This window comes from Heloderma suspectum, chromosome 1 (genome assembly GCF_057233095.1).
Source record: "Heloderma suspectum isolate Gila_16-S chromosome 1, 16-S_ref, whole genome shotgun sequence".
NCBI classification, from domain to species: Eukaryota; Metazoa; Chordata; class Lepidosauria; order Squamata; family Helodermatidae; genus Heloderma; species Heloderma suspectum.
Genome location: NC_139458.1, coordinates 291,206,366 through 291,230,849, shown reverse-complemented (window position 1 = coordinate 291,230,849; position 24,484 = coordinate 291,206,366). Strand labels below are relative to the sequence as shown.

At 43.8% G+C, this 24,484-nt stretch overlaps 2 protein-coding genes across 5 annotated transcripts in view; one reads left to right on the top strand and one right to left on the bottom strand.

Annotated features, from left to right (window-relative positions):
• LOC146359226 (protein eyes shut homolog) overlaps positions 1-24,484 on the top strand; it is a 249,636-nt gene that overhangs the window by 213,416 nt on the left and 11,736 nt on the right. The window contains exons 8-11 of the mRNA XM_084826874.1: positions 3,257-3,423; positions 5,510-5,654; positions 8,611-8,785; positions 12,976-13,148. Coding sequence (XP_084683000.1) covers positions 3,257-3,423; positions 5,510-5,654; positions 8,611-8,785; positions 12,976-13,148 — 660 coding nt within the window. The remainder of the gene's footprint in view (positions 1-3,256; positions 3,424-5,509; positions 5,655-8,610; positions 8,786-12,975; positions 13,149-24,484) is intronic.
• Positions 18,555-24,484, bottom strand: part of PHF3 (PHD finger protein 3) — an 84,151-nt gene continuing 78,221 nt past the window's right edge. For all 4 annotated transcript variants that reach the window (XM_084826870.1, XM_084826865.1, XM_084826868.1 and 1 more), the window contains 2 exons: positions 22,224-22,349; positions 18,555-18,645 (listed from right to left, as the gene is read on the bottom strand). In XM_084826870.1, coding sequence (XP_084682996.1) covers positions 18,570-18,645; positions 22,224-22,349 — 202 coding nt within the window. In that variant the 3' untranslated portion in view covers positions 18,555-18,569. The remainder of the gene's footprint in view (positions 18,646-22,223; positions 22,350-24,484) is intronic.

The following is a 24,484-nucleotide window of genomic DNA, read 5'->3' as shown; positions in this document are numbered from 1 at the left end:
TTGTGTGCTCATCATTTCCTACTCAGGGTTGTTTACGGGTTCTTTTGACAATGACATGACCCTCCAGTTTTGCTTTTGAGTCTAACCAGCACTTTTGGCAAGGTGTTATAGAGCAGGGGAAATGCAGCATTTAATTGTGAAAGCTAAAGAAAGCGCAGTTTCCTCTTGTGTATTTGCACTATTCTGCTACAGCAAAGTGCTACCTAGAGGTTATGTAGTGGAAAAGCAGGAAAGGAAATGCACCTTGTATAGGACTTTGATCTGAATTCGGTGATGACAGTGAAAGTAGATGCAGCAGATTAACAGCCTCATGTTGAAAAGCCCATTGTCTTGGGTTATCAGAGGTATTCAAGAAACCTCCATGTAAGATGACATGTCTGAAGCACAATGGCCTTTTGCATTGTGGGGAGATAGGAAACCCTATCTTTAAGTTCTTCTTTTTCTATTATTATTATTGTTGTTGTTGTTATTGTTGTTGTTGTTATTATTATTATTATTATTGGGTTGTGTATCCAATGTTGGCTTTGCACTAGTGAAAAGCACTTCCAATCACATAAGGCAGGACACTTAATTTTTGTCAATATCCCTCTATCTGCTGCAGCTCTGTGCACCGTATCCCAAAGTCCAGTAGTTTCCCAACCCTCAGGAGTAGATTTCAGTGGGTACAGCAGCTGCAGTGGGTAGGAGTGGTCAGCAAAAGTCAGGTACCATGCCTTACATGAGAGGCAGGCTTTCCATTAGTGCAAAGCCTACATTGGACAGAAATTATTATTATTATTATTATTATTATTATTATTATTATTATTATTGAATTACCCATATTTTTTAAAATAACAAAACACAGAAAGGATACCCCTTCCTTCTGTGTAAATGAGCCACCATTTTCTGAACCTTTTATTTGGATGGAAACATAGAAAGAGAATATTGTTCAACAGAAGCTATGTGCTCCCCCTCTCCAAAGCTGGAGGGGAGAAGAAGGGCCTATTACATGTGGACAGGATATGACATTATTGGGAAAGGCCTGTAGCTCAGTAGTAGAGCACATGGAGAAGGTCCCAGTTTCAATCCTTGGCATTTCCAGGTAAGCCTAGAGAACAGACCTGTTTGAAATCCTGGAGACTCGGTATCAGTTTTTATAGACTATGGGTGGGCAACCTTTTTGCCCCATGCCAGGATTTCCAATCCTCCCTCCCTCCCTCCCTTTCTTTCTTTCTTTCTTTTTCTTTTGGCTTCTCCTCTTTAAGCAAAAATCCCACAGCTTCATCTTCCGGAGTCTTTGCACGTTTACAATCAGCACAATACATGCGCCTCCCCCTCCCCTTGTTTTAGCTGGTTCCTTCCCATATATTTCATTTATACCGCCAGCAGATGGCGCTGTTTCATTGCACGATTTAATTTATTACCACATTTTTGGTGATGTATAAAATGGCGGATTCCTGTTTGAAAACGACAGGAGAGGCATCGGAAGTTGACGACATCGTGAAAAGGACCCACGCACTTCCGTGAGTGAACAATCACAAGCACATGATAAATGCCTCATGTAGAGACTTTCTTTCTCTCTCTCTCTCTCTCTCTCTCTCACACACACACACACACTCACTCACTCACTCACAGCCTTACCCTAGCATCCAGCCAGACTTTCCCCAGCTGGCTCCACCTTTTCTGATGCTTCCTGTACTTGGAGAATGCTGTGGAGAGCAAGATTGTGCTGGAGAGGAGGCATGTGGGAATGACCCTTCCTGCTTGCCATCCTCTCTCTGCAAATTGTGCTCTACCCAGCCTGCCAAGCGGCTTGGTGGGCTGTGGGGAGCGCATTTTTTCTGGGGAAGACAGCATGCAGGGAGAACATTCCCTGTCTACCGTCATCTTCATCACAGTCATGCTCCCTCCAGCCCAAATAGCTAACTGGTGGTCTTGCATGGGGGAAGTGAGTGGAGGGTTTGTAGTGCGGTGGTGGGGATTCAGCGAGGCTTTGGCACCCATCACAGTTGCACTGAAGGCCTCCGAGGGGCTGCTTTGTGCAAGCCTTGGGTTTCCCAGATGTGATGTAGACAATACAGTGCTAGTTGGACCAGTGATCTGACTCAGTATAAGGCAGTGTCCTATGTTTCTATGAAAAGAAATTTCCATGGGATATAATGCAAAGGCTAAAATGTGACTGTTGGGGGCACTTTGACTGAGGGTGCTTCCTGACAAGTCTTAATCATGCAATCGCCCTGCCTCATTTACCAAATTTTATGAGGAGTCCAGAGAACACCGTACAATTGCAAGCCTCCCGTGTTTTCCACCACTTCTTCTGTCTTTTTTCTTTCCCCCCTAAAATCTTTGAAGGATGGAAAGATAGAAGGGCAGAACATGTATTTTGGTTGGCAATACTAGGAGTGGTTCATCTGGAACTTGAAACACCCTGAGTTTAACTGGAAATTCAGGGGAAAAAATGTGCAAGTACTTTCATGAAAAATCTGCGTATAACCACCAGGGGGCATCCAGACACTAGCTAGAAGGAACATCAGAAAAGTTTAGGAAGACCGATTTCCTTTCTACAGTGTAACATGGAATAACTTATAAACTGAACAGGTTTTAAAAAATAAAGAAAAATGAATGCCTGCTCTCCTATGATTCTCAATTATGATGAGCTATTCTTTTGAAAAGAAGCAAACTACATTACATTTAACATGTCCCAAACAGAAGAACTTGTAAGGTTTTCTCTCCCCCTCCAAAAAGGCTATTTCTACAACATTATTTAAGAGTTTCCTCATTTCATCTCACTATTTCTAGTTAACAAACCTATATTCTATATGTTCCCTAAAATAGGATTACTTTATATACAATTAATTTTCTCCAGCAGCTCAGTACATCTCTGTGTGTGATTTGCTTGGAGTGGCTCAAATTTTCAGAGGAATCTTGGAGAGTCCAACCTTCCATGAACCCCTCTTAAAACCTGCCATCCCTTAAATTTACAAACATCACCTCATCACTCAGCATAATGTGTGGTCCAACAACCTCTTGAAACTGCATGTGTAGGAATACTGGGCTTATTGTACGTGTCTGGGTACATTCAGGATATTGTTGTATGATTGGGGGTTTGGATAAGAGAGGGTTACCAGAGCCAGAGGTACTGCTAATAACTGCCTTGACAATGTGAGGGAAAACACAGGTGGTGGGTTTTCAGGCTAGCTAATTGTTAGAGATCTTTAGAGAGGTAAACCAAGACTCAACCCACTGATATATACCTCTGTAATTTTATTGACTCTAGGTCTTAATGGTGATGATTTCCTAGTGCTAGGCCTGCACAATGGCAGCGTGGTATACAGCTACAACCTGGGATCTGGAACAGCAACTATTGTTAGTGAGCCACTCGATCTGACACGTCGCATTCACGTGGTCACTCTTGGCAGATCTCTTCAGGACGGCTGGATGAAGGTAACAATTATTTTGGAAGAGCTGCTTCTAGAGCCGTTCTGTACAGTAAGGGAAGCCATGAAGCTCATGGGGTGATCTTGCACCAGTCACTCTCTTAGAGCTCAACCTGCCTCACAGGGCTGTGAGGATGAAATGGAAAGGGGTAAGAACCATGTACACCACCCTGAACTCCTTGGAGGAAGGGCAGTAAGTAAGTAAGTAACACCCACTTTTAACAAGGTTAGCATGTAAGCAGAACATTAAAATACACTCTCGAATCTTAAGGGCTAAACGTATTTACTTTTACTGCAATCCCAAATACAGCATACTGAAGTCTGCGTGCAAGATTGCTGTTAACTGCCCCTCCTCCATTCAAAAGCTCCCTACCCCCATCGCTCAGTGGTAGAGCACCTGGTTTGCATGCAAAAGGTCCCAGGTTTAGTCCCCAGCATCTCCAGGGGGTGGGGGGATCATCACGACAATGGAATGAGAAGCATATTGGAGTATTACCAGGTTTTTCATGGAATTGGCTTTGGTCTGTCAGGGACACACAAAGCAAAATAAGCCGCATGTAGCATACCTTTAAAATTCAGTTTTCAGGGGTCACACAGAGCTTGAAAGGAACATACTTCCAGTGGGGTGGAGAGAGTAGAACTGAACGTCATCAAACTGGCAGGAGCTGCTCAACCAATGAGAGAGGCTTATTTTCTACCCCTGACCAGGCTCCCCCCTGCTACTACATTATTATGAATGGAGAGCAACTAATTTTCCCCATGTGTGCAGATTTTCTTGAAGAAGCCAAAATCCCGTTCTCCAGTGCAGTATCTGAAGGCTCCCCCTAAGAGCTTCCCCCCACCCCAATTTTGCCACATTCCAGCTGTCTGCCACAGTTATTGCTCCCACCCCATTTCCCCACATGTGTGTAGTTTTGCCTATTGCTTCCAACCCCCCCCCCCCGCCTTCTCCTTCTCCCTGCTTACAATGAGAAGCTCCTGTAAACCTGAAAGACCATTACAGCAATAAAGCAGAGAAAGGATACATAACAACAGCAAAACTATAGAACATAAAAGAAGCACAACATCGCAATAGCGATTTAAGAGAGCACTGGAGAAGTGAAAGAATGCTTTAGGGTGAGTTACTACAGTTAGCCTTTAGCCCTTCCACTGCAGGGGAATGCGATTTATTTCTTACTTCTGAGTAAACATGCCCAGAAGGGAGGATATGTTAAAGATTAAAAGCAGGCTAGCTAAGGTGAATGAGAGTCCTCACTACTGCGGTAATGTGAGGGGTCGCTGCTGTGCTCCTGGGGATTTTCTCAATGGGAAAAACTACTTCCATTGGGGAAACAAAGAGGGAATGGGGCATCCCATCCCCTTGACCACGTCACTGCCAGGTCACAGAGGCATGCCCAGGATTTAATGCGGGGGGGTGGGGAGATATGGCACACTGTGGTAAAACTGCCAGACAGCCTCTTTCAGTTAAAAAAAAAAAGTCTGAATAAAAGGAGATTCAGAAAATGTGGGTTTTCAAGAGAGAAGTGACTGGTTGGCAGCAGATTGGTGACATCATCTGTTGCGAAGGAACTCAAACTGCTCTAACTTCACACTAAATCGCTCGTGAAGACAGTCCCCAGGTAGGGCTGGAAAAAACCCTGCCTGAAACCTTGGAGAGCCACTACCAACCAAGTGTCAACAATACTGGGCTAGATGGACCATGTCTTATACCAAGACAACATCCTATGTTCTACCTGACTGGCTGCCACCCAATGCTATATGCTGCTTGCAAGTTCCTCTTGAAATTCTGCAGAACTCTGAGAAATAATGCAAGATGCTGCTGCCATCAGAAAAAAACCATTAAAGATCAAAATGCCTTGCTGAATTTGCATAAACATAGAAGAAGCCCTTTGATCACCTTCCACTGATTTGAAAATTGACTGATTTAAGATTGCAGCATAAAACATGTTTTTGCAAAGATCCCCTCCCCCGCCCCTTATTAATTTATATGCATGTTTTTTTCCTCTTGGGAATCATGTTGGAACACAGTAATGAGAAAGACATATTCAATGTCCTATGAGTAACAGCTATTTGTTTGTTTCTTTGTTCGTAAGGTGGATGATGATAAAAATAAAACCATTACATCTCCAGGAAAGTTGGTTGGGCTCAATGTCTTCAGCCAGTTTTATGTAGGAGGTTACATTGAATACATCCCAGAACTCTTACCAAATGGATCCAATTTTAAGAATGGTTTTCAAGGTAAGCAACAATATAATTTGCATTGCTTTTTCTTCACTTATAAAACCATTGCATTTATATCAACATGTTTTATTTGTTTAAAAGGAAATACGTGTGTTCATAGAGGGCTCTGGTGCAAGATGTCAGCTTTATGCAGAGCACTAGCCATGTCAGAAGTAGTGCAAGAAAGAGTTGTATGCCACTTTGATTTTATTCAGATATTTACACTCCATCATTAAAGCAGTTTACTATCAAATAACAAGGATAATATTAAACATGTAAATGGATCAAACAATATTTAAACAGAAGTATCCATAACTATAATTATAGGCCTATTGCAGAAAAACGTCAAAACTGCAGCTCAGAGGGCTCCGAATGCTCTCTGAAATAATCTTTAATTGAAGCTGAAAAGCTAGCAGTAAGGGAAAATATTACACTTTCCCCAAATGGCACTCCAGTGTTTTGGTGCTACTGTGGAAAAGGCCCTGCCCTGGGTGATATTGCAAATGGTGAGAGAACCCAAAGCAGGGCCTCTGAAGCAGATCTTAATTATGGGTATATTCATATGGCAAGGACAGGGTCTTCATGTATCACTGGGTATAGCAAAAGCACAGCCCCAGAGAACTTTGAGAGAGGTGTTAGGCCTCTAGGGAATGCGCTCACTTTATGTGATCCCACCACTACCACCTTACTTGTTTCTGGGCCCCATCCTGAGCTTGGGCACAAAGTACATGCACGGCTGCAGTTCATAGGAGCTTCTGCCCTGTCCTAGAGGCAAATCCATCTCTGAGTACTACAGGAAGAGGATGAAGTATGAAATGGTTCTGGTGCTGAGAATCTACCACCCTGATCATACCATCTGCTGCTACTGTGGCACAAATATAATTCAGATCAACATTTAGCAGAATAGCTGAGATACCTAGGAGAGTGGTTCAAGGGAGACAAAGGCCAGAACTGATTTAGGTATAAACAAAGCCCTTTGGAGAAATTCTACAGTTGAGAGATTGATCTCCACAGAATTTCCAGCTCTTTACCTGGAGTAGGTTTGAACCTTGGGTAGGTAAATCAGGAGACAGCTTAGGTTCTGGAAGCCCCCTGGTATCTTCAGGGCTCACTAGGCCTACACACATGCACACAGAAATGTGCCACCAGCTTGCACTCCCTTTTGCTTTCCAAAACTTAAAAAGGTATTGTTTGCTGTGCAGTTCAAAGTATTTCTTCTCAGGAGCAAGCCTTGTAGAGTTCAGTGGGGCTTACTTTCACATAACTGTGTTCAGTATTGCAGACCAAGTTTTTGAAGGCTGTGGTCTTCCCACTTTCTAGTACCAGAAGACACATATCCTCTGATTTAGAAAGAAAAACAAACAATAAAAAGGAACATGGCCAACCCTTCCCAAGCAGGGATACTTCTCTTGCAGGACAGGACATTAGTATTAGTGGGGATGGGTTGGAATCATTATGAGTAAATCTCTTATAGAAAAGTGCCTTCTTTTTAACTATCTGGAAAAAGGTCTTCAAGTTGCTACTTTTAATTTCTCACCAAATTGCCTCTTAAGTTTAAGATAAATAAGAAAAGGAAATAGAATACTAATAAGTATCTTCCTGAACTCAGGGAGCTGGCCCTGACTATTCTCTAACATGCATGAATAAGTGCTTTGTTTATATTCCAGCAGCATGTCCTTTCTGTATTTGGACAGTGTGCAGGTAACCATTAAGCCAACTGTCAGCCCCAGCATCACCTTATTTTCCATTACGACATTATTATGGTTTCTCTGGAACTCGTTGTGCTCTTCTTTGTGTATTTTCATAGATTTCTGAGCCCCTCTCACTTGGCAATCAAATGCCACTTCAGGAACAGAACATGCTTTTATTTTTATCAGGTATTAGCAGACAGGACCAGAAGAAAATATGATGCATAAAAGCAATGAAAAGATAATCTCTGTCAGGTCTGCACAACTTCTCCCTCCCTCCCTCTCTCCCTCCCTCCCTCCCTCTCTCCCTCTCCCTCCCTCTCCCTCTCTCTCTCTCTCTCCCATCTCCCTCTCTCTCTCTCTCTCTCTCTCTCTCTCTCTCACACACACACACACACACACACACAGACGCTTCAAGCCAAATACATCCCACTAGCCATGTTATATTGGCATTCCAGAGGCATGAAAGCTCCCCTGTAATATTGCAGCATCAGGCAATATTTAATTCATGAAAAGTGCAGGAAAATGAGCATCCAGGAAAACAACATGAACAACTGTCTGTCAGTTACATGCATCCATGACATTTACACATTTTCCAGCTTCTGCCAGTACGAAGTCAAGGCTTACTACAAGATGTTCTGAACTCAGATATCCGAGAATAAAATCCACATGTTTTGCATCAGTTTTGAAGGGGTATGTGTGAATTGCATTTTCCCACTTTTAAAATACACACATCATGTATTTATCTACCTAGACATTACAGGGTCAGGAGTGAAACCTAAATGTGTGGTTGCCCTTTTTGCAGCAACACACTTGTTTGTTTGTTTGTTACATGTATATCCCACCTGCCCTTCAAGGAGCCCAAGGTGGTGTACACAACCCTCCTCTCCATTTTATTCTTACAACAACCCTGTGAGGTAGGTTAGGCTGAGAGTCAGTGGCTGGCCCAAAGTCACCAAGTGAGCTTCATGGCCAAGTGGGGACTGGAACCCACATCTCCCAAGTCCCAGTCCAACCCTCTAAGTGCTACATGACACTGGCTCAATTAACATCTTGTTAGAGCCTTAGAGAAACACCTGTGACCAAATGGTATTATGACTGAGCCTGGATACTGTGTTTTGCCTCCTAGTAATTTCTTATGAAAACATTTAACTAAGTAAGCTGTGCATGATATTGCAGTAAATTGCTATTGAACATGACCTTGCCAGTGTGGTAAAAAGCAGGCAGAACGATTCATCTTCTCCTTTGTTTTGAAGTGCCCAACGTTTCCATTTCTTTCTTTGGAGGTTGCATTTTTGACATACAACTTCGCACTGGGAGGGAACAGCAGCTGAAAGCACCAGGGATCCCAGAAGGCCATCCCAATGCTGGCCGCAGCGTAGGACAGTGTGAAGAGTCTCCGTGCCAATTGATAAAATGCAGGAATGGAGGGACATGCGTGGAAAGTGGCTCAAGCCTTTAGTAAGTGCAAAAATGTTTCAGTCAACGATGCAATGGGGACGCATTGAGTTCTTGCTGCCTTCCCCTGTGCTTCTCAAATAGGTCATGTCTCCATTTGTAAATACATAACTGTCCTCCAGACCCCCTATCCATGCGCTAGTCCCTCCCCTCCACACACACACACACACACAGCTGCCACCTGCCTCTAGCACAGCCCTCCACCGCAATTGCTATCTCTGGGGCAAAGTCACACTTGAGTAGCACATGCTTCATCTGCTGAAGGCTGAGAAAGTCCTCTGCATGGGACTTTGAAGCAGATAACAGTAGACTCTGCTAAGCTGCATGGACCAACCTTTTGCCTATGTATAAAGGCAATTTCCTATGTTCAAATGTGCTCCTATGCTAGGGCTAACCCAGCCTTCCCTGACCTGGTACCCTCCAGATGTTTTGTACTATGACTGCAATCATTCCTGACCATTGCCCATGCTGGCTGGGGCTGGTGGGAGTTGTAGTCCAAAACATCTGGGACAGGCTGACCTAGCCTGTATCTTCCAAACACAGCCATTTATTATTTATTGCAATTATCCCACCTTTTTTCCTCTTGCAAGGAACCCAAGGCGGCGTACATGATCCTCCTCCTCTCCATTTTATCCTCACAACAACCACCCTGCGAGGTAGGCTGGGCTGAGAGTCTGTGACAGGCCCAAAATCACCCAGTGAGCTTCCATAGCCGAGTGGGGACTAGAACCCGGGTCTCCGGGCTCCCAGTCTGACACTCTAACCACTATACCACACTGGTACTTAACCCCTAGCTAGGCCTAATTCCCAACCCATAATCCTGGTTCACCCTAAACCACAATGCCCTTTCTCTCATAATCATTTGCCTGTGGTAGAGTGAAATACCAACTAGAAGCCATGTGAGGCCATCGGTCATGCCGCCTCCCTTTATGCATCCGAATGGTGTCATGTGAGTCGTCCCCCCCCCCCATGCCTTTTGTCAAATGTGGATAAGATGTGTGTGTTTGTGGGGGGGTTGAGTCCAGACAAGGCTTCTATCATGCCATCACCCTGCCTCATTCCCAGGCATCTTCCCACTTGTTTTCCCAGCATGCACTACCTCTGTCTTTTGTCTTACAGCAGAAAATCCATTGAGGAACAAAAAGACAGAAGAGCTGCCCAGTGCCTTCTGCACCAGGAGCCCTCAGTCCAGAAGTACCCCTGGTCTTCTGCTATAGCCTTTTACACAGATGGTAGTAGCCTAAAGTAATGAAGGGGCTGCTATCTCTTTTTAAACTTTCAACAGAGCTTGATAATGGTCCACTATTAGATTATGAACCATTAACACATTAACTATTAGCTGAGAAATTTTGCTTCAGTGGTCAATGACAAACCCCTTCTTCCTAAGTGACAAGTTGCCTCTACAAAGCCACCCGGTGTTTCTTCTTAGTGCTTCCCCCACCGTCACCTCCTAGTAGTTACTCTCCTTCTTGAATCCTCCTCAGACCTCAGAGAAACCAGCTTGTCAAAGCCATGAACAGACAAGTGGTCTGCGATTCCTGTCAGCAGTTGTTACCTGTCAGGGCCATCTTTCGCCATCCCTTGGCACACAGGAGCCATCTCCCCTGCCGCCCAGCCCCCATTAAAAGCTCTGTTCCTCTGAGAGCCTGGTCTGTTTTCAGACATCATTTTGGCTCCTGGGAATAATTTCCTCCTAGGGATTTTGCACTTTTTGAGAGATTGCTTCACTGTGACACAACCTCCATGCTGATATTATGTGCAATGCATTTAAATGGGAGAGCCTGTTGCTATGGGGACGATACTGCTGATTGAAGCAGGTGCATCCATTTCCTCTGGAATGTTTTTTTAAAAGGTAAACTTCATGTTCTGCTTATCATCTGGGTAGACCCCTGTTCTCCATATAGGTAGAAATCTAATATTTCAAATGCATTGAAATGGGACTTCAAACCTCTCGGTAATTCATTTATAGTACCAGCAATGCTTAGTGTAGAAAGAAAAAGTTTCCATTGGGCAGTAACTGTTTCAGTATCTAACACAGAGGGTGAAACTAATAGGAAGACGAATCTGGCATTTGGTGATTTCTTTGAATTTATGAAAAATGAAGGCATTGCTGTGAGATCAGATGCCTCATTTTAGAAAATGGGTATAGTGTGAGCCTATCTCTGAGATGAGACAGTCCCATAAAGGCCAAATAATATGCTAGACCAGGCTGCACAGGCCTGTTACGGCGAAACTGAACTGAAATTTGTTATTACTAGATAATTGCTTGTATATGACAAAGCACAGGGCATCTGTGAATGTAATCCACATGCAAAACAAGTTTCTATAACAGAGATCAATCTGTTTTAAAATAAAATATTTTCAGACAGCCAAAAGGCAATTGTGTGTGTGTGTGTGTGTGTGTGTGTGTGTGTGTAGGGGTGGGGGTGGGGGTGGGGGAGAATCCTAAATCTAGCAACCAGAAACGTACACTCCACACAACTTTCCAGGGACACAATCGCAATGCTCCTTCTATAAAAGCAGGAGATCTAACTCTGGCTCCCTGCATTGATTCCCAAACTTAAATTGCCTCCTGAGGCTGCCATTAGCCAAAGAGGAGACAACTTATGGACACAAAAATTGCATCCGTATGGTTTTTTCTCCATGGCTAATAGTAAGACTGAAGGCAGGAAATTTGTATGGAGGCAAATGGTTAGATCCACCCATCCCTACCTATGCTGTGTGTCCCAGTCCAAATACTGCCCCTCATGGGGCAGTACATATATGAGGAATTCCAAACAGAGAACTCCCAAGTAACATCTGGTTAGATCCTTTGATATGCTCTGGAACAGGGGTGAGCAGACTTCAGGCTTGTGGAATTTACAGTCTATCACCTGGGCAAAATACATCCACATAGAATTAAAGAATTCTGAGTCCAGGAATTTGTTTTGAGTACCAGAAATGAATACAGCTCACAGTCCTTCTACATGAAAATCCAATACTGGTTACCCCAACCTTTGTTCATTTCAGCACAATAACACTTGCCCCAGAGCCTGCAAACTGCCCAGCTGATACCTGTATTTTTTAATTAAAATTTATTTTGGGGTGGTCAGGAGTGCTGCAAAGTGAAGTGATGGCCTCCAGTTGCCTGCCATCTTTATTCCCCAGAATGCCTCTGGGTCCCAGGTGGACCCAGAGACAGTCTTAGGAAGTAAAGATGGTAGGCAAGTGGAGGCCAGTGCTTTACTTTGAAGTGCTCTTGGCAATCTGGGGGGGCGGGGGAAGGGAGGGACAGACCCCACTGTTGCTGCTTGATAAGGGGCGAGACTTGAAGATGGCAGCAAGGCAACCAGAGGATCGCTAGGAGTGACTTGATGGAGTGGGGAGACCGGGATTGGATTAAAAAATGCTGGAGGTTCGACCCAACATGGGGGAGAAGGAAGTGGGGAGAGCAGGACTGGGGTGGAGAGAGTTGCAGAGGGGTTTGGGAGACCTACAGGGAAACCCTATTTGGGGTTGGGGGGAGAAAGCAGTGAAGGAATCTATGTGAAGGAGATTCTACTGCAGGTAGCCCAGAGATCTCCCCCAATCTGCCTGCACTCATCCCGTCTTAAGAGTGCTTCTAGACAACAGTTCTTCAGGCATAAACAACAGGTGTCATTTAGGAGAAATAAAGGAGAAAGAGAGAGAAGCTAAGTAATTAACAGTGCAATCCTATGCATGTCTACTCAGAAGTAAGTCCTGTTGAGCTCAATGAGACTTTCTCCTGGGTAAGTGTATAGGGTTGCAGCCTAAGTGAGTTAACCTATGTCAAATTAGATTAGCCTAAATGTGTGGCTGCTGCTGAAAATAGGGAAACAGCAAGAGCGGAAGGCACTTAAGTGTCCCAAAACAGAACAGAAGATGTTCACAGGTGCCTGAAAACACTTTTTATTATGCCCAATGCATGTTGGAAACGACTTCCTTTCCACAGGAGCCCCTTATCTTTCTCCAAATATGTCGCAAAAATCTTTCTAATGCTTCCTCTGTTTTAAAAAGTTTTATGCGATTTTCCATGACATATTTGTGGAATATGTCTGGAGAAAAGCACCAAATGGCTTTTCTTTTTTTAAAAAAAGAAAGGCATGGGGCTCTCTTGTACATATTGACCTGTAACATGCCATTAGGCCCTCATTAATACTGTCCTGTTGTTTTCTCTTTGGGGCACACCTTAGCTGTCATTGCCCCACTGGCTGGAAAGGGGCGCTTTGCACAGAGACCATTTCGGTGTGTGATCGTGAGCACAGCCCTACACACAGGTGCAAGCGAGGTTCTACCTGCATCCCATTGCCTGATGGCTACACCTGCCACTGCCCACTAGGAACCACTGGTGTCTACTGTGAACAAGGTACAGCAAAGACCTCCAATATAGACCTCTAGTATGGTATTATCAGGGAGTTTTCTTTCTGCCCGTTTTTCTTAATTTGAATGTTACTGTTCAGGGAGTCGTTTTTTCAGGAGTTCATAGGAATGGAAGAAGAAGAACCTGACCTGCATAATCAACGCACCATTGCTGAAAGATTTCCATGCCTGTAGGCCTAGAAAATGAGGAGGGCACAGAATGACAAAGAGAGAATGCATGCTCAAACTATGCACTTGTTTTTCTAGCTATTGTGTACTGTGGGTTTAGATCCCTTATCGCAAGGTTCCTTGGCTGCTGCTGGTCATCTTTGCTTGGGTGAGTTTCAGAGCCCTTGGAGAGGTCCAAGGAATCAATATGTTTGCTTGAGGCATACTAATATTGGCTGGTTTGGCCAGCCAAGGAAAGGTGGCTGGGATGAGCTAGTGAGTGGTGAACAGCTTTCTTTGGGAGGTGATTCCTGCCCCTTTGAAGAAGACAGTGATAAAGCCCTGACAGGCAAATCTCTAAAAAGTGGTGTTTGTCCACCATTTTTTTCTTTGCTGTTCACCACTCAGGAACCTTTTTTAGATATAGATCAGTTTATACATTCATTTATTTATTGAATAAATAAATAGGCTGCCCCAGTCAGCAACCAAACTGCTGAATTCTGCACTAGCTGCAGTTTCTGGCTCAGTCTCAACGGAAGCCCCGCATAGAGTGCATTGCAGTACTCCAATCTTGAGGTTACCAATGCATGGATCCCTGTGTCCAGACAATCCCTGTGGCACCCCTCAGTACAAATGCCAGAGGGCTGACACACCCAACACATCTCTCTGAAAGTGGCCCTGCAGGAGCAGAATCACTGCAATGCAATGCCTTCCACCCCACAACCCACAGAGCCAGTCCAGGAAGATACCATGGTCAATGGAATCAAACCCCTCTTAGAGATCATGGAGAATCAACAGAATTGCACTCCATGATCTCTAAGAGGTCATGTCTTTCTCCAAATAAAAGTAATCCATCAGGGCAACCAGCACTGATTCTGTCCCGAAACCAGGCCCCTCCACGCATGAAATAAGAACCAATCATGCTTCACACATTAGTAAATAACTGAATCAGCTCTTCTCATCCTTAATTAGTCGCACTCTGCCTCCTCATGTGATGCGCTACAAGTACACATTATTCACTTCTGACCCATATAAGAATGGGCAAGAGAGAAATGTGTTCCCATGGTTGTTCTTTCAATAAACCTCATCTGTGAATAAAACTGAGAACGGCAGCAGTAGCAGAGAAATAGAGACTAAGTAATGAATAGGCCTCGTGTCTGCCTTAACATCCTTGACCTCCACTTCCCTTTCTACTGGCAGCATAATGAACTGTCATGAGATTTTTCAAAGTACAGTTTTCCCTTTTTTTATTAAATGGCAACCTGGAAACAATCAGCTGTTTATCCAGACTAAACACTTCCTCATCTCTAGATTGATGGTGGGTACAGGAATGGAGGAGAGAGCAGTTTGTGGCCCAGGAGAGTAGGAAACAAAGGGAAGAGAAGCCCTACCAAGGAAGGAAGGAGAGAAACCGGCTAGGATTTATGACACACAAATGAGAGTACAAAAGAAGAAATGAGGATACCAATACAGGTTTGTTAACTGTCCAAAGGAAATGCCCTCAGGAGCAAACTAAGCTTGGGGTATCCAAAGCTGATTAGGAAAGATAATCTGATGGCACAGCAAGTTTTAATGACAGCTGAATATAGCTGGCTGGAATTACTCATCTTACAGAGCAGTGGACTTACAGTCATTAATCATTACCTGACCTACACCTTAGAGCAGCCTTCCCGAACCTGGTACCTTCCTGATGTGTTGGACTGCAAATCCCATCATTCCCAGACATGCCCAATGGCCATGCTGGCTGGGGACAATGGCAGCTCTAGTCTGACACACCTGGCGGGCATCAGACTGGGGAGGGCTGCTTTAGAGCATATTTGCAAGCAAGAGTTCCTCTCAAGTCATTATGCTTTCCAGATGACACAGCACAGTTTGGGAGCCATAGGTGAAACAGCTTCACCCAGCCATGCTGGTGTCATCATAGTTGCATATGAGGCTGATGCAGATGAAGTCCACTGCACACATGTTGGATGGCAATGCCCCTTTCCCATTGATGGGAAGCGTGTGCCATTCACTGAGTCTGATTGTTTTGCACACCACTAGTCTCGTTGGGTTGGCTCCAGGATCTGCCTTCTGTGGATGGAAGGGTTCCGCTTATGGAAGGTACCTCTGCCCAATTTGGGGGGATCTCTTCCTCCCCCCACTCACCACAGCTTTCCATTCAGCAGGGTATCCCGACCCCCTGTGCAGCATTTTCAGGGGTCTGTGGAGGCTGCTGTGGGAAGGAGGGGGTTAGGCTTCTGCCAGCCTAGTTGACATGCCTAAATCTAGATACCACTCAATGTTGGATGCTCTGTGCTTTCTCAGAGCATCCATGCGCAGAGCCAAATGAATCCACATTGTCATTCACAGATGTCGTTAGTCCTAGGGCTTTTTTAACCTGCTGTTTTCCTTGCAGCTGGGAGGTGGAACAGCAGCATGCAGAAGGTGCTTTCTTTGTTGCAACTTGATGACCATGCAAACACAAAGCAAAGTCCTGTCTAAAGCTACACTTCTGTGAAGAATGCCATCATCCCTAGCACGCGCTGTTTGTAGGCTCTAACAACGACCAAATAGGTGCATAGGCTGATACACAAACTAGTTAAATCGGAATTTGTGGATTTGCTGACTTCAGTGAAAAAGATAGCCAGGTCATAATCTTATGAGATGGGAGCTGTAGGGCTTCTCCACACAGAACTATTATTCTGCTATTGAGATTGGTTACTCATGGATGTTTGTGGGTCCTTTAGATGACATTGTCAACCTCCAGGTCGTCTCCCGCACTGAATGACCCTTACTCCATTTTTTAAGAGATCGAAGATAATGAGCTATTAAATTACAGTGCTTGAGTTCCGCTTGAGTTCCCTCGTGAAAACAGCAAAAGCCGCAATAAGAGGAGCTAGGCCAATGAAACGTATGGGAGACTCAGATAAGGGTGAAAAGGAGGGATGGGGGTAAGGAAGTGCATGTAAAGGGAGTCCGTCGTGATCCTGCATTTAAAACAGGAGGAGAAAGCCCCCTTTTAAATGTGGGACTTTAGGCTGCTGTAGAGATGCTTGTATTTAGGATTAGTAATAGTGGATTGGATCCAAAGGTTCCCTTCTTCTGGTGGGAGTCCTTCTATTGGAAAAAGACTTTTTCTATCAAAAAAAAGGGAACCCTTGGATCCAAGCTAGTAATTGGTAGCATATAAAGTGGTGTTTAGGACTGTCACTGAGGTAAAAACTATCTGGCATGAGAATTGCAGTCAGGATTAGCTCATTGATGAAACATGAACTGATTTAGTTGTATGAAGGGCAAGAATCTTATGAGAGTAAAGTATTTCCCTAATATTGTTATTGTCAACCTCATGTTTCCTCTCCTAGTTAAGATTGTTATGACTCGAATATCAACAAGAACCTTTCTTATCCAATGCCTGTAAAGGTCATGGCACAGAATATTCCAGCCCCAACTCTGGAGCAAAACTGCAGCCAACCTAACACTGTCCAGCCTGGCGTGGTGCAAAATCTCAATTTTCAAAAGCCCCCAGCATCTTAGGAATGTGACAGACCGATGAATGTAGGAAAGACATTATGCAAGCTTCCAAAACAAAACAAATAATGCCTGACTAACCAAATAAGAGGTGTTTATGCTACTACAGTAGTCTGTAAAAGTCAAACTGTACTCACTTGAAAGTAAATAGTTTTGGATTAGTCAAAATCCTAAGCACATTACTAGGAGTAATGTGCTTGGGATTTCCATATAAACAAATGAGCAAGCTAGGCATAGATCTGAAATACCTACGTTATGTGCTAATCAGGCAAATCATTTCAGTCTTTTGCTTTTGAAATTAAAGGGGTGGAGACAGAACTCAGCAGTAGCATCAGCTGTTGCATGTGGTCTTGGACATGCTCTTAGTAGATAATTCTGATCCAGACAACTGTAGGTACCTGCTACTACACTGCTTGTTCTCAAACAGCAATCATGTTTTGCGCACAGAAACTTCCAACACCCAGCTGAGCTTTCTGATATGGTGGGAAGCAGAGAGGGAGACATACGCACTTCATCTTGGTACCACCACCTTCCCCCTCCTGTCCCTGTTTCCATATCATATAGACACTGTGAGCAGCTTCTGGGACTGATATTCTAATTCCAAAGACATTTCCTTAGAAGTGAGTGCTGTGGATTTCACTTCCCTCCACTTACAATGGTGGTCCTCTTGACATATGATCCCTTGCAGTTACACCTCAGTCCTGCACAAAGATACTTGGCAGCAAGCCCTTAAAACACCAATAAGACTTACTCCCAGTAATGTGCTTAGGATTTTGACCATTCCAAAACTATTTACTTTCAAGTGAGTACTACTGAACAACCTTTTTCCAGATTTTTCTATTGCTTCAATCATGATGCAGCATGGACTGTTGAATTTCCAAAGTTCAAGAACCGCTGTGTATATTATATCCTTTGGAAATCCTACATTGGGTTCTTGGTATTCTTCTCTGACATTTGGCTTGACTTGAAATTGGGCTCAGCAAACCAAATTATTTTTTTTTATTCCAAGCCCAATTCAGATCGTGCTGTGCTCCCAATGACATAATCAACCTGGCTACAGGTCTCTGTAGCCTCTCCTACCACCCCCTTCCCACTTACTTCTCCTGGATGGCAACAATTATAAAGATGTCTCTCTGGAGGACTCCCTCCTTGGTACCTTGAATGCTGTAGTAGCAGCTTGCCAGGTACCTGGGAAAGTAGTTTTCCCAAGCCATTTGATGTCTATGCAAAGGACTCCGCCACTCCAGGTATACCACATTTCCCAGGATGTGATGCCTGTGATGCCTGGTGTAGGAAGATTCATGGTCTATGAAGATTCATGTAGTAGATTCATGTAGTAGATTATATTCACGTAGATTCATGTAGGAGATTCATGTAGTAGATTATATTCACGTAGATTCATGTAGGAGATTCATGTAGTAGATTATATTCACGTAGATTCATGTAGGAGATTCATGTAGTAGATTCATGGTGTAGGAAGATTCATGGGACCTGTGGAAGGAAGGGATCTCACACTGGAATCTCTCTCCAGTGAGAGGCCTGCCACACCACCAGACCAGGTAAATGGGAAGTGGAGAGAGAATCAAGTGTGTGGGGGGGAGTTTACTCAGACTAAAACCTGAGCTTGGGGCGGGGGGGGGGGGACACACACAGGGCTGCAATCCTCACCTCAGATTGAAGGCAAGCAATACATGCTTTGTATTGTGAACCAGGAAATTACCTCATGTGAATAACTTCTTTTAGCAGGAGGTTAATCATCTTCATTTAAGTACAGCAACATGATCAGTGAGGATGTGTCTCCAAGTACGATGGACACAGGTGGTCCCCTGAAATAGAGAGATGGAAGAAAGCCAAATGACAGGTGTGTAGGGTTTAAAACAGCGAGCTGGCATTTAGAAGGAGCAGTCTATAATGCAGATTCTGAATGTCAATGGAAAGAGCCCTGCTTTCAAAACATGCTGCCAGATAATACCTTTCACCCCATGATTATTTGTAACATTACACTCATGACAACAGTGCCATAATGAAAGGCATTCTCTAGATGGCAGCATAGGACAAAAATTTGGTTAACTAAAAGCACTGACTGAACTGTATATGTATTGTCCCTATACTTATGAACTGGAATGTGGGGAAATTACTATTTATCCTACATCCAATACATAAGCAATTAAAATGTGTGGCTGAAAGGTTTTATAAATAGGTAACATAAGAAGAGAACATGACGATCAAGATGACTAAGTGTGATTAGACAGTTTTATTGCAATACGTTTAATGCTCCTGGAGCCCAAGCCTATGCATGTCTACTCAGGAGTATATCCCGCTGAGGTCAATAGGCTTATCCCTAAGTAAGTATAGATAGGATTGCAGCTAGCTAGTTAACTGGAAAACTTCTAATGTCCTGATGGTATGAGCTGTTCCACAGTGGAACAGACTACCTTGGCAGCTGGTAGACTGACTACTTCGTTAGAGGTTGTCAGTCAAGGGCTGGATGGCACCCAACTAGGATGCCGTAGCAGTGGGTCTCTTGGATGGGACCTTTGAGGCCCCTTCCACCTCCATGATTCTACCTAGCCATTTGGTTGTGCTGAACCCTGTGTGCGCGCGCGCGTTTGTGTGTGTGAGCGTGCGCACGTGTGTGTGTGATGTTACCCCTTTAAAGTTGATCAATATTTAAGCCATGTTAGCTGCTACAAATTGAAAGGAACTGGCAGTTATTGGAACTCAAGTTTGGTTTTGCTGAGCCGATATGTCTACAACGGAAAGAACCCATAGCCACTAATTTGCTGGTTTTTTGAAACACAGTATTTGTGCCTCACAGGAGCTTATCGAACTGAATCCTGTGCTCTTGCTAGAGAATTTGGAACAAACTGAACTAATACCTTTCTGTAGTTACTGTAGCAACTTTTACTTTTTTCTATGAAGGGCAAACATTCAAAGTTTCAGATTTAACATAAATCAGCACTGTGTATTAGGAATATGCAAAAGGATATCCATGAAATGGTCTCACATTACACCAAGAAGTTGTGTATGATTCTAAGCAGATGGTGTAGGGATATGCCTAAATTTACATTAGGTTTTACCTGAGAACCCTTTCCTAGTAGAATCTCTGATCATGCTGTTGATCCTTTTTCATGCCATAGCAGTAATGTAGGAGGGCCTTAGATGCGGAGCACGGTAGCTTCGTGCCAGGCGAGGCTCTCCATCAGGTATTACGGTCCCGGGCCGTGTAAGGCTTTATAGGGCAAAACCAGCACCTTGAAACAGGCTCGGAAACATACAGGCAGCCAGGATTATTTTAGCCAAAACCTATTCAGCTGTAAAACCCTACAGTTCCCTAAGTGAGAAAGAAGTGTGTTTGTGAGAGACCAAACTGAATGAAATGTGAAAAAAGGTCTGTCCTGCTAATCTGGGTCCAGCCACAGTATGCTGGACGCAGATATTTTTTTCCACCCTTAAATTGGACAGCAAAGACTAAACAATCAACACATGAGAGAGAAAAGGCTAGCACTTTTAAATAATAACATGAAGTAGCTATAGCATAAGGGTTTGTTCACATCGTTCACTTCTGCTGAAAAAATGCAGGAGGGACAGTGAGATATGTAGGAACTGATGCAGGCAGATCATGCTCAATGCTGAAAATCCAGCTAGAACAGCACAGCAGGGCTGTGCTGGCAGACACAGTGGTCTGCAGTCCAGCCAGGTTGGATATCAGCTTACCAACTTGAACTGTAGTATAAATCATGTGGTTTAAATGTAGGTCAGCACAGAACTGTCCCAGGATTTGCACCAGTAAACACATGCTCTAGCATACTTCTTTTCAGTGATCATTGAGTAACAGTTAACGTTCTTAGAATATGGCAGCTTTCTTTCCCCGTTGCACAGGTTGGTTTATCATCTTATGCTGCAACAAGAATTCCATATATCTCTGGAGTGTTAATCTTCTCTTCTAGGATTACCATATATAATAATCTTAACATTGGGTGGAAATCATCATAGGCAATGGCAAACCACCCCGCTATAGTCTGCCATGAAAACGCCAGCGTAAGCTGTGTCCCTCTAGGGGTCAGTAATGACCCGGTGCTTGCACAGGAGGAACCTTTCCTTTCCTTATACCATTTATAGCTTAGAACTTTGCACTATTTATTTTTTGTTGGTGGTTTTACTTTAGTTTTATTATATGCTGTGCTGTTTTTAACCTGTGGTGCTGATTTTACATTGTGTCATTTTATTACTGTTTTATTGTGGTTTTATATTTAACCTGTTAATTTATCTATACACTGCCCAATGAGCTTTGATTGTTGAGCTGTCTAAAAGTGCAAAACAATTTTTTTAAAAAACTACCACTGAGCCAAGTAACAACGTATTAGCTAGAAAAATGAGTAAAAATTGTAGGATTCTAAAGCTTGCTTTATCACTGCAATTCACAGATTATAGTATTATAGCAGCATGGCAATAAAAAGCCCAAGAGAAAGGGCTTAGAATCAGGGCATTAAACTGAAGTAGAACAATAACATCATAAAGTTATGTTGTATCTTTAATAGTGATCCACACCCCCACATTTCCAGTTTGTCTTTCCATGTGGCCTACCAGTTAAACATATTCTATTACACTTATCAATTCATTGACTTAGATCTAGAAAGAGTTTTATGTCAAGAACTAATATCCTAGAGGGGACCAAAGAACAGAATCAAATAAGTAAATGGAGGAATGAGATTACCGACTTGAGTATTTTAACGAAGGGAGAAATGGCCGCTGGAAATACTCTCCCTTATATAGTTTGGAGGACAATGAACAGGATGAGGGTAGGGGTACCAAGGTGTAAGACAAATTTATTTAAGTGGGGGCTGTTGGCTGACGACAATATATTATGTGAATGTGGAGAAATCCAAGACCCAGCACATCTGATAGTGTGTCGATTACTGCCGGAGTCTCGTGCTGTTGACGATCTGCAGCAAGCTAATGACAAAGCTGTGGCGGTGGCTACATTTTGGCAGAGCAAAGTTTGATCGGGATACAAAATAAATAAATCATAATACAACAGAATACCCTTTTGCCCCATTTGTCTGGATCGTATCCAATTCTCCTTGGAACCAAACTACACACAAGAGATCCATGATCAAATCTCCTGACATCTTTTCATTTACTTTGGCTACTTTAAACAAGCTGTTAATTTAAATAGGGAAATGTGGGGAATTAAATGCCCAATCTATATCATCTCCCAGAAGTTGCTATTTGTCCAATAGGGAAAAAAAGAGGAACGATACACAGCATCTCTACACCAGCCTAAAATCCTGCATTTAAAATGGGGCTTTCTGCTTCCATTTTAAATGCAGGATCATGACGACTCCCTTTTTCACCCGCTTCCTTCCCCCCTCCTTCTCCCCATATCTGAGTCTTCCATTACCTTTCATTGATCTCATTCCTCTTCTTGCCACTTTTCTTCTCATCCCTTTTCCTCTTTTCACAGAGGGAACTCAAGTGGAGCACAACGGAGCACAATGGGGTACTTTGATAGCTCATTATCTGCGATCTATTTAAAAATGAAACAAAGAGCATTTAGTGCAGGAGACACCTTGGAGGGTCATAGAATCATAGAATAGTAGGGTTGGAAGAGGCCTACAAGGCCATCGAGCCCAACCCCCTGCTCAGTGCAGGAATCTAAGTCAGACCATCCCAGACAGATGGCTGTCCAGCCTCGTCTTGAACGCCTCCAGTGTGGGAGAGCCCACCACCTCCCTAGGTAATTGGTTCCATTGTAGTATTGCTCTAACAGTCAGGAAGTTTTTCCTGATGTTCAGCCAGAATCTGGCTTCCTGTAACTTGAGCCCATTACTCCATGTCCTGCATTCTGGGATGATCGAGAAGAGATCCTGGCCTTCTTCTCTGGGACAACCATTCAAGTACTTGAAGAGCACTATCATATCTCCCCTCAGTCCTCTCTTCTCAAGGCTAAACATGCCCAGTTCTTTCAGTCTCTCTTCATAGGGCTTTGTTTCCAGTCCCCTGATCATCTTCGTTGCCCTCCTCTGAACCCTCTCCAGTTTGTCTGCATCCTTCTTAAAGTGCAGTGTCCAAAACCAGACACAGTACTCCAGATGAGGCCTAACCAGTGCTGAGTAGAAGGGAACTAGTTGTTGTTGTTGTTCAGTCGTTCAGTCGTGTCCGACTCTTCGTGACCCCATGGACTATAGCACGCCAGGCCTTCCTGTCCTGCGCTCTCTCCCAGAGTGTGCTCAAGTTCATATTAATTGCATCGGTGATGCTATCTAGCCATCTCATCCTCTGTCGTCCCCTTCTCCTTTTGCCTTCAGTCTTTCCCAGCACCAGGGTCTTTTCCAGAGAGTTTTCTCTTCGCATTAGGTGGCCAAAATATTGGAGCTTCAGCTTCAGTATCTGTCCTTCCAATGAGCAGTCAGGGTTGATTTCCTTTAGGATGGACTGATTTGACCTCCTTGCAGTCCAGGGGACTCGTAAGAGTCTTCTCCAGCACCACAGTTCAAAAGCATCAATTCTTCGGCACTCAGCCTTCCTTATAGTCCAGCTCTCACAGCCATACATTACTACTGGGAAAACCATAGCTTTGATTAGACAGACCTTTGTCGGCAAGGTGATGTCTCTGCTTCTTACTATGCTGTCTAGGTTGGCCATAGCTTTCCTCCCAAGGAGCAAGCGTCTTTTAATTTCATGGCTACAGTCACCGTCTGCGGTGATCTTGGAGCCCAAGAAAGTAAAATCTGTCACTGCTTCCATTTCTTCCCCTTCTATATGCCAGGAAGTGATGGGGCCAGATGCCATGATCTTCGTTTTTTTAATGTTGAGTTTCAAACCAGCTTTTGCACTCTCCTCTTTCACCCTCAACAAGAGGCTCTTCTGCCATTAGGGTGGTATCATCTGCATATCGGAGGTTGTTGATAATTCTCCCGGCAATCTTAATTCCGACCTGTGATTCATCCAACCCGACGTTTCTCATGATGTACTCTGCATATAAGTTAAATAAGCAGGGTGACAATATGCAGCCTTGTCGTACTCCTTTCCCAATTTTGAACCAATCGGTTGTTCCATGTCTGGTTCTTACTGTTGCTTCTTGACCCTCGTACAGGTTTCTCAGGAGACAGGTAAGGTGGTCTGGTACTCCCATCACTTTAAGAATTTGCCACAGTTTGTTGTGATCCACACAATTAAAGGCTTTAGCGTAGTCAATGAAGCATAAATAGATGTTTTTCTGGAATTCTCTTGCTTTCTCCATGATCCAGCAAACGTTGGCGATTTGATCTCTAGTTCCTCTGCCTCTTCAAAACCCCGCTTGTACTTCCGGTAGTTCTCGGTTCACATGCTGCTGAAGCCTAGCTTGTAGGATTTTGAGCATAACCTTGCTGGCATGTGAAATGAGCGCAATTGTGCGGTAGTTTGAACACTCTTTGGCGTTGCCCTTCTTTGGAATTGGAATGTAAACTGACCTTTTCCAGTCTTGCGGCCACTGTTGAGTGTTCCAAATATGTTGGCATATTGAATGCAGCACTTTAACAGCATCATCTTTTAGGATTTTAAATAGCTCAGCTGGAATACTGTCATCTCCGCTAGCTTTGTTGTTACTAATGCTTCCTAAAGCCCACTTGACTTCATTCTCGAGGATGTCCGGCTCAAGTTCAGTGGCCGCACTATCAT